This window comes from Sorex fumeus, unplaced genomic scaffold, assembly GCF_029834395.1.
Source record: "Sorex fumeus unplaced genomic scaffold, SorFum_2.1 ptg000063l, whole genome shotgun sequence".
Classification (NCBI taxonomy): Eukaryota; Metazoa; Chordata; class Mammalia; order Eulipotyphla; family Soricidae; genus Sorex; species Sorex fumeus.
Genome location: NW_026606120.1, coordinates 71,139,040 through 71,148,396, shown reverse-complemented (window position 1 = coordinate 71,148,396; position 9,357 = coordinate 71,139,040). Strand labels below are relative to the sequence as shown.

General features: G+C 50.9%; 1 protein-coding gene across 2 annotated transcripts in view; it reads left to right on the top strand.

The window, feature by feature from the left end:
* Nucleotides 1-7,878: 7,878 nt before the first annotated feature.
* The window catches only part of IGF2BP1 (insulin like growth factor 2 mRNA binding protein 1), a 40,126-nt gene continuing 38,647 nt past the window's right edge, over nt 7,879-9,357 (top strand). For both annotated transcript variants that reach the window (XM_056127710.1, XM_056127709.1), the window contains exons 1-2: nt 7,879-8,053; nt 9,268-9,328. In XM_056127710.1, coding sequence (XP_055983685.1) covers nt 7,879-8,053; nt 9,268-9,328 — 236 coding nt within the window. The remainder of the gene's footprint in view (nt 8,054-9,267; nt 9,329-9,357) is intronic.

The following is a 9,357-nucleotide window of genomic DNA, read 5'->3' as shown; positions in this document are numbered from 1 at the left end:
AGTGTCTTCCCACTGTACTATCTCTCCAGTCCCTCAAAGATGAACTTTTTTTTTTCTTTTTGGGTCACACCTGGCTCTGCACTCAGAAATTACTCCTGGCGGTGCTCAGGGGACCATATGGGATGCTGGGAATCGAACCCGGGTTGGCTGTGTGCAAGGCAAATGCCCTACCCGCTGTGCTATTGCTCCAGCCTCAAAGATGAACTTTTAAAGACTCTTACTATCTTCAACTTGTTCTCATCCAGTCTATGGAATGTTTGTTAATTCTTTGGTAATATTGAGTACTATAAAAAATTTTTTGCTATTTTTCAGCACCTGCTTAATTTTAAGTTTGGCTTGCTATAAAAATTGTTTTGCCTTCTCCTTGAGGTGCACTACTGTATTGGTCCTAGGACATTTGTTCATTCTTGCATCTGGGGTAGGCAAGGGATGCTCAGTCTCTGGGAACCCTGAGGTGGGCTGCCTAGAAGTGACATACACAGTAACAAATTTTGACATTAAGACATTCAGGAAGAAAGACCTTGAGAGCCATCTCGCCAGGAGATGCCTATGGCTGTCCCTTGAAGCTCCGAGCTGGCTGGGTGACATCCAGGAAGACCACAATGACAAAGGGGTGTGGCAGACACTGATAGTGTCCAGACACTGCCTGAAATCTCTAACTGTGAAAAAATCTGAGGGGATCTGACCAGAGACAGAGAGGGATCCTATGATGGGAAAGGGACATTGTGGTCTTGAAATTAGGGAACAACTAGCGCAGAGATCTCCTCAGCTGCTATGCTCCACTATCTACACAAACTAATCAGTCTTTTGAACGGTTGCTTGCTTATATTTCAGCTGATGATTGTAGTACACAGTTTAGCCAAAACAAACAAACAGACAAAAACACAAAGGAAAAAAAGAAACAGGGAAGGAAAAAGAAAAAAGAAGAAAAGGAAAGGAAAGGTACTTGTAGGCTGAACATAGTGTTTCATTTGATTCCTCTGACCATGTCTTCTCGTTAAGTATAAAAAAGATATGAAAAATACTTATTTAATATATATTTTGGGGGCACCTCTCAGCACCATGTTGAATTCTCTGGGTGATAGTAGTTAGTCTCTGTCTTCTAGGATGTGACACATCAGATGCTAATAAAAATTAGTTATGAGCAATGTAAGAGAAAAAAAATGGTACAAAGCAGCAAGAATGTCAAGTGAACTTTCAGATAATAAAAGTCTGGGAGTCCAGGGGTGTGTAGCATTGGAGTCTGATCACAAAAATGGAACATATTTCTCGTGGGGGTGTACACAAGAATTCAAGCATCTCTGAACCTTTCCCTTCACCAGAAACAACAATTTGACTGATAACAAGTTAGTGATAGGGGAAGGAAAGGTTTTAAGAGGTAAGGCTGCAGAAAAGGATAGAAAGTTTGATTAGGTATATTGATTAAAAAGAGGGAGGGAATGGGTTTGAAGGGAGGAGGAACTAGAGAATACTGAAGGGGGGAAGGGAAGTAATGAAGAAAAAAGAAAAATTGAAAAGAGGGTAAAGGTAAAGGGGGAGGAGGAAAGGAATTGACAGTGTCGGGAGTAGGAAGAAAAATGGAGGAACAAAAGGAGGGAGGGAGGGAAAGGGGAGGGAAGGGGGAGGGGCAGGGAGGAAGAAGAAGATAGGAAAGAGATTCAGAGCCTCTTTTCAAAGCAATTTAGAAATAACTAATATTGGTTTCCTACACATTTTGTACACACATTTTAGAAATGAAAATCATAAAAATGTGTACAAAATATATTCATCCTACAAAGGCTGACAGAATTATTTCAGGTTATGCTTAAGATAGAAGTTTGCTTAATAATATTTTTTTAAAGAGGGTTTTTATTTTTTTGAAAAGGTAGGTGAACCAAAACTCTTTCTAGATTGTTAACCCATGAAAATCAAAAATCACACAATTCTCAAGGATTTGCTTTTCAGTGAATCAATCAGCTGTACTAAAAACAAAATGCTATTAGGCTGTATCCCTTTGTAAAACTGCTTTCTACAATGACAGATTGAAGTGTGGTTTCAGTGCATATTTTTGTAATATTAGTGAACGAGTGAATGGATTAAAAAGTTTAAACTTAAACATATATTTAAAAGTACATAGCATCCACCCCTGTTAAACACTAAAATACTTGAGACAGTTTGTGAAAAAAACCTGACTAGAAACAGTAAAACCAATTAACCTTATCATCAGTAGTAGAGTTTAAGCAAAGAAAATTACTTTGCATTCCAACTAGTAGTATTCTATTAGTTTGAAAAAGCAGTTATAGAGCTGAAATGATTCCATGCAGTTTGAAGCTCTAAAAGATTCATTTTAAATCATAATAATTTAAAAATAAAGATATTTAGATTTCAAGCACAAAACTGTCTTATTACTACCCCTATCTAAAAATAATATTTAGGTAAGGAGTCCCTCTTTGCTGTTTTTTTATAATTTAATTAAGAAATACATACTTATGTCTTTATCTTTCTTGAATTATACAATTTACCCCCAGGTGCATGATCTATTTTGTATTTGTGCAAAATAAGGACTAAGTAAATCTGTTCATTATCTTTTACTTTATTTTGGTGTGAAAAAATGCAAAAATCGGTTAAAAATGTAGTGTGAGAATGTCACTGACCATTTCTTTTACATATGTTAACAGGGATTAGTGTACTCTAGCTGAATTTACTAACAAGTTGAATTTGAAAACATTCAATTTTTAAAAGTGAATAAATTATTTCCTTCCTTATCTAAAAGTTTCAACACTGCAAACCTGAACAACAACAACAAAAGGCAACAATTTTGTCATATACATTGTGACTTATAGAAAAACAAAAAAAGACTGTTCTGAAAGTTCTTTTTTTTCTTCTTGAGCCTGACTCTGGAATAAACATATTTTCTTTAAGTTTTTAAAGACTGAATTCTTTGGGGTAACAATTTGAAGAAGGAACATTTTCTTCCTCTGCCATTCTCTTGTATTTTACAAAGTTTTCTTAAACACAAAATTATCCTTATTTGCTGTACATGCTTTTCAATTGGAACCAATTTACACTTTTTCAGAGCTGATAGGTATTTAAAAGTATCACACTAAGTTTTCAACTGCAGGAAGTAAAAATACTTGAGAAACAACAATGGTAAAACCCAGCAAACAACAACAAAATAAACAAATATCAAACAAAACACTAAATTCCTTCATAATTTTGGAGTGAAAACAGCCAGTTTTAGAAAATGTAAAATGGCTTATATTTTTTATAAACCATAATTTAATTTCAAAAATCATGGGAAACCAAAAAAAAAAAGAAAAATTCTAACTTAATGTACTCCTTAGATGTTTTCTTTCCTGTTTTTGTCCTTTCTTTTGTAAAACATTCTAAACTTTAAAAACAGAAAGTTACTGACAGATGTTAGATTTAAAATGCAATATACATTCTGGGGATTTATTTAAAACTCCTAATGCAAAAGAGAAAAAAGTTATATGCCCCCAAATATCTACTCAAATCTACAGACCAAATTAAAAAATAAATTGATGTATTATATATATATATTTTAAATAACGATTGTACAAAACAATATCATTGGTGCGATCATAAAAAGTTGAAATGATATGAACTTCCATCTATTGAAGTGAATGTTATATGTTTGCTAAAAATAATGGTAATGAAAACTAAGACAACTTGTGAAAACGCTTTTTGCAACAGCAAGTGAAAAATTAAGATTTAAAATAGAATGACAAATGTAAAACCATTACAAAAAGGTAAATACTGGAAACATTTAAAGTAAAATCAAATTTGCATGACAATGGTGTAACTGAGTTTTTGCTTTATATTTCTGTATCTTTTCCTTTATATTTCTTTTAAAAAAGTTGATAAAAAAAATGGATCAGAATCCCATGTTTAAATGTAGTCAAATTTCTGTGTTTCTGAATTCACCCAACTGAATTCTGTAATTGATCATGTACCTCTCCAGGAAAAATGGAGGAAAGGAGCAAATAAGAGTACAAAAAAAAATTATTATTATTAAACAATCCTGCAGCTATATTTTTAACTCTTACAAACTAAATTTAACCCTGCTCTGAAGAATGTCTTTCCCAAGGAAACCAAGGGAAAACAAATACATCGTGCATCAGTTGTTTTAATTATAATAAAACAACAAAGAAAAGAAAGATGAAAAATGAAAGCATCAATTGGTCAATCCTCTTTTAACCCAGGAGTGTGAGTCTTAAAAAGCTAGAATCTTCTCTCTGGTTAATTTTAGTACTGGGCTCACTCAGAGGGGAGACATGAAGCACCAATCATCAGGCAGTATCCCCAGCCCCAGCCTAAAATAGCCAGGTCACCGAGGCAAAACTGATGTGGGGGCTACAAAGGTCTCCTCTCCCCCAGCTGTCTCCTCTCTCTTGTGTTCCAGCAGCCCCTGATTATACACAGAAGCCCTGGGCAGGGGGATTAGAATTCAGTGAAAACAGCTGATTTTTAAAAGAACTAATCAGTTTCAATTTGCCAATAGTTGGTAAAATTTTAATTTAATTTACATTTCCTCCTCTACTGTCATTTATAAACATTTGGTTAACAACCCATTTCAGGTCATTTCTACCTATTATGTTTTTAAATGGGGGGAAAAAAAATCAAAAGTGAACTGAATTGAATTACTTAAAAAAAACTTGTGTTTCCTTTTAAGAGTAGGATAGGGAAAAGGTGGTCTGACTTTTGTTAGAATTTAGAGATCCGGATGGAGATTTTTTTTTTTTTGGTGGGGTCTAACTTGCTTTTGTTTTGGGACTAAAGAGATAGTGTAGTAGATTTGTTTCTCCAAGAGAAAAGAACCTGAGAAAGATGTCTATTAATTTCTAAATATTTAAACGAAGAAAACAGCACTTCTGGGTAGTGGAATGTACTACCTAGTACCCTTTTCCTTGATCCCCAATATAACAAATAATTTAAGTAGATTGGGGTTGCGACTTAGGGAAGAGGCCAAGGAACACAGCAGCCTCTCAGATCTTTCAGCCCTTTCAAAAGTCCACACTCACCACCCAAATAAGTCCCCGGCAACAGACCCACACATTCTGAGCAAGAGGCTCTCTCCCCCCTGCCCCCCACCCTGGACTCTTTAATTTTCTTCTAATTTCTTTTTGCTCTGCAGTTTGTGTTACTTTTTCATTTCAAAAATGCTTACCGAATGCCTACCAAGTGGCAGGCACCGTTTCCAGCTCTTCGGCTGGTTTAAAAATTATGTTTATGGTCGGGAGCCGGCTAGATATTAAGTCTGAAACAGGGGGGAGGGTGGAAGGAGGTGTGGGGGGTGGGATGCAGCTGTCCCTTCCTTGTGGAATAGAAAACAAGCGTTCTGCTAGGCGGACAGCTCATGGTACTCTAATTTCTGTCGCCCCTAAGGAAAGAAAACCACCACGAAACCCCCCAAGCCGACCAACACGTGGCTGCCTGGAACAAAACGCGGACTTGGGAGGGTGGGTTTTGAAGGTGGTGGAGATGGAGAAACCGAGTTGCAAGCCCGCCCCCGCCCCCCATTTCTTTTCAGCACGCGGGGGAAACGGTGGGGGGTGGGGGGTGGGGGGAGACGCGGAACGACAAAGGTGCTGCGGGTTGTCTTTTTAACTCCCGACTTTCCGAAGGGCAGAAAATCGTCCGGCAGATGAGCGGTGCGCCGAAGTCGGAGTCAGCTCGCTGACTCTGCGAACAAAAAATAATAACAAGAAAAAAAAATCCCAGGCATTCATATCGGTGTAGCCAACACGTGTTGCGGAGTGGGCCCCGGCCGCAGGCGACGGAGACAATGGGGTCGGGGGCCGGGGAAGGGAGAGTGGCCCCCTTCCTCACCTGCCCTGGCCGCACACGTGCTCCGAGAGCACTGCTTCTCTCCCCCGCAGAACCCCGAGCACACCCCGAGCGGCCGCGCGGCACCGGAGCCTCGCCGAGCACGGGGGGCCCACTCCTCTCTTCCCCTGCCTCGCCGGGCTGGTGGGCTCCAGGGTCCCCGGGCCGCGCGCTCCGCCGCCCCCCGGCACCGCCCCAGCCCCCGGCGCCAGAAACTCGTTGGTCGCCTCCGCCGCTGCGCCCGGGCTCCGGGGCGCGTGGACCGCGCGTCCCGTCCTCCGCCGCCGGGACTCCGAGACGCGCGCCCGCGGCCCCCTCCCCCACCGCCGAGACAGGGGGTGCGACCGCCCACGTGTCGCCCCCGGCCCAGTCGGCGCCGTCCCCGGGGTTCCCGGGGCCGGGGATCGCGAGCGAGTTGGTCAAAGGCGAGGGAAGGGACCAGGGCGGGTCCGCGCGGCCGCCCCGGGAGCGCGCGGGGGGAGGGGCCGGCGCCCCCTCCCCGCGCTCCCGCCCCTCGCTTCCCCGAGCGCCGAGCGGAAATCACCCCCTCCCCCCGCGGGGCTGACCTGGGGGCGGGGGCGGGGCTTCGCGCCCGGCCCCCGGCCCGCCGCCCCGCTCCCGCCTTCCCGCCGCGACCCGAACCCGGCGCCCCCAACAAAGTTCCCGCGGCCGAACCCCGCGCGGGGCCGGCCGAGGTCGCCGTCCCGGGGGCCGCGGGCGCGGGGCCGTCCACCTGTCCGCCCCCGCCCGAGGGAGGGAGCCGGGACCGTCCGGATCTCCACCCTGTCACTCCCTCCCCGAGACCTCCCCCTTCGGTTCGCCGGGGTCTGCGGGCGCGACCACTCCTCTTCCTCCTCCGCTCCCCTCCCTCTCTCCGGGTCATTCTGGGCCGGGGCCGCGCCTTTCCCCGGGACCCCCCCCGCCCCCCGAGAGGTTCGCTTCCAGCCGCCGAAACCCGGTGTGGACCACCCCTTTTACCCCCGCGCGATTCCTGACACACGGCTTCCTGTGGACCCCTTGCTCCCCGCCGCGACCCCCCGTGTTCCCAGTGTCCCGGTCCCGCGCTCGCAGGGCCCCTGGGTCGGGGCTTCCCGCAGCCAGGCGAGGGAGTCGCTCGCGGCTGGGGTCGGAATGCGGAGACCCCCGCCCCCTCCCCACACACACACTTAAAAAAGCGCCTTTCTTTTTAAACCACCAGCTCGCGCGACCCCCTCCTGAAGACCCCAGAGTCCTCGGCTTCTCTTTGTCTATCTCGGCGGTCCCTCGCCTGTCAGTCGCTTGCAGTTGACTGGGGTGGGGTGGACAAATTCTGTCCCCCCCGCAATAAAAAATAACCGCCACATTTTAACCTTAGAAGAGGAGGTGGGTGATTCTGGGTCCGACCACCCTCCCGGGCCGGGCGGGGGAGGGCGCCGGGTGGGGGCGGGGCGCCTCCCTAGGGGCCAGATTCTGGTCCAGGGGGAGGGGGTAGGTAGGGCTGGGGGGGAAAAGCCGCCCCCACCCGCTGCGGGACCGGGCTGGGGGGGCTGTAGCGTGCCTCGGGGCCCCTATCCGCCCCCCTCCCGAGCTGGAGACCTGGGGGCTGGAGCCGTTCGGAGGGCGGACGGGGGCCTGAGGCGTCGGGGGTCTTCCCCTGCAGGGTGGGTGGGGGCTTTCACCACGTGGCTTCGCCTTTTTTTTTTCCGCTCCATTTTTTTTTTTTCAAGTCGATTTTATTTAGAGGCGGCGCCAGGGCGGCCGCGGAGAAACGTGACACACCAGCCCGCTCGCCGGGGTTTCGGACCGAAGGGAAGGAGCTGAGCCGCGTCCTCCGCCTCCCCGCGCGCCGCGGCCACTTCTCCGGGCCTCCCCGAACTCTCCCGCTCCCGCCGCGCGCCCGCCCGCCCGCCCGCCGCCCGCCCGCCGCCCTCCGCACCCCGGGTTCCGGAGCCCTCGAGGGGTGGGGTGCAAAGAAAGTTTGAGGCTCGCGCCGCCCGGCCTAGGAGACCGCCGCCGCCGCCGCCGCCCGCTCGGCCTTGCCCGGGACCGCGCGTCCTGCCCCAGCCCGTCACCATGAACAAACTCTACATCGGCAACCTCAACGAGAGCGTGACCCCCGCGGACTTGGAGAAAGTGTTTGCGGAGCACAAGATCTCCTACAGCGGCCAGTTCCTGGTCAAGTCCGGCTATGCCTTCGTGGACTGCCCCGACGAGCACTGGGCCATGAAGGCCATCGAAACTTTCTCGGGTAAGAGGGCGCCCACCGCCCCGAAAAGGGCGCCACGCGACCCCTGCGGCGGCCCTCCCCCCGCCCCCACTCCGGGCCCGCCAACTCCTTCCCCCCCCACCCACCCCCGGGCCTGCGGGGCTCGGCCTCGCTGCCCACCCTGCACCCCCACCCCCACCCCCGCCGCCTTCGACGCCCCCAGCCCGCGCGCCCAGGGGTCGGGATTTCCTCGCGCTCGCGCCGGGCCGCGGATGCGGGAGCGGGGCGGCGGGGCGGTTTGGTGGCGGCGGCCGCCCGCCCGCCCTCCCCCACCCACCCACCGACGGGGCGGGAGCCCCTCCGCACCCCGCGGCCGCGGGGGTGGCCCGGGCGCTCTCAGGGCCGCGTCCGCCCCTCCCTCTCGGCGGCCGGGCCCCCCCCACGCCCCACGCGGCGCCTTTCGGACGCCCCCCGCGCTCCTTCCCCCGCCCTAGGCCTTCCCCGGCGCGGAAGGGAGCCAGCCCCGCGCGTTTCCGATTCCGCGCGTTTCCGCGGGGACTGCGGCCCGGGGCCGAGCTCGGGCTCCCGCCTCCCGCCCGGGGCCTGAGCTTGAGCCATTTTGATTTGAAAGTGGGGCGTGAGCCGGTGGCGCGGCGGCGGCGGCGCGGGGTCGCCATGCTGCTTCGCGAGCCGCCCAGGCGGGGCCCGGGAGGCGCGCGCCGCGGCCGCCGGGAACCCTCCCCGCGGGGCCCCGAGCGCACCGCTGCCCTCGACGCCCGCCGGGCCCGACAGGTGACCGCCCGCCCCGCGCCCCGGCCCGACGGGAAAGTAAAGTTTCCGCCCGCGGGGAAACGGGGCGCTCTTTCTCTCCGGGACGCGGCTCCCCACCGCGAGGCGTCTGCGGGGGGCCGGGCGGCCGGCGCGTGCACACAGCGACGCCCCCGATCGATCGCTCCCGGGTCGGGCTCCCCGGGCAGCCCCCTACCTGGCCAGCCCCGGGGCGGCCAGGGGTGCAAAACGGAAAGGCAGGAGATAGGACAACGCATGTGTGCAGTCCACCTTTCCCAGAGCCGGCGTTTCGCATCCGGCCGCGCGCCCCACTGCCAGGCTTCCTAGGAAGCAAGCTCCTGTCCCGGTTGGACTCCTGGGTTCCCCGAAACGTCTTTCTCCGGGCTTTTCCCGCCGCCCGGTCCCCCGCCACCCCCCCACTGCTGTTCAGAGTCTCATTTTATGATATTTTTTTTTTAAATCTTTAGGGAAAGTAGAACTGCAAGGAAAACGCCTCGAGATTGAACATTCGGTCCCCAAAAAGCAAAGGTAGGAAAGAATTGTTTTTTGGGGGCTGG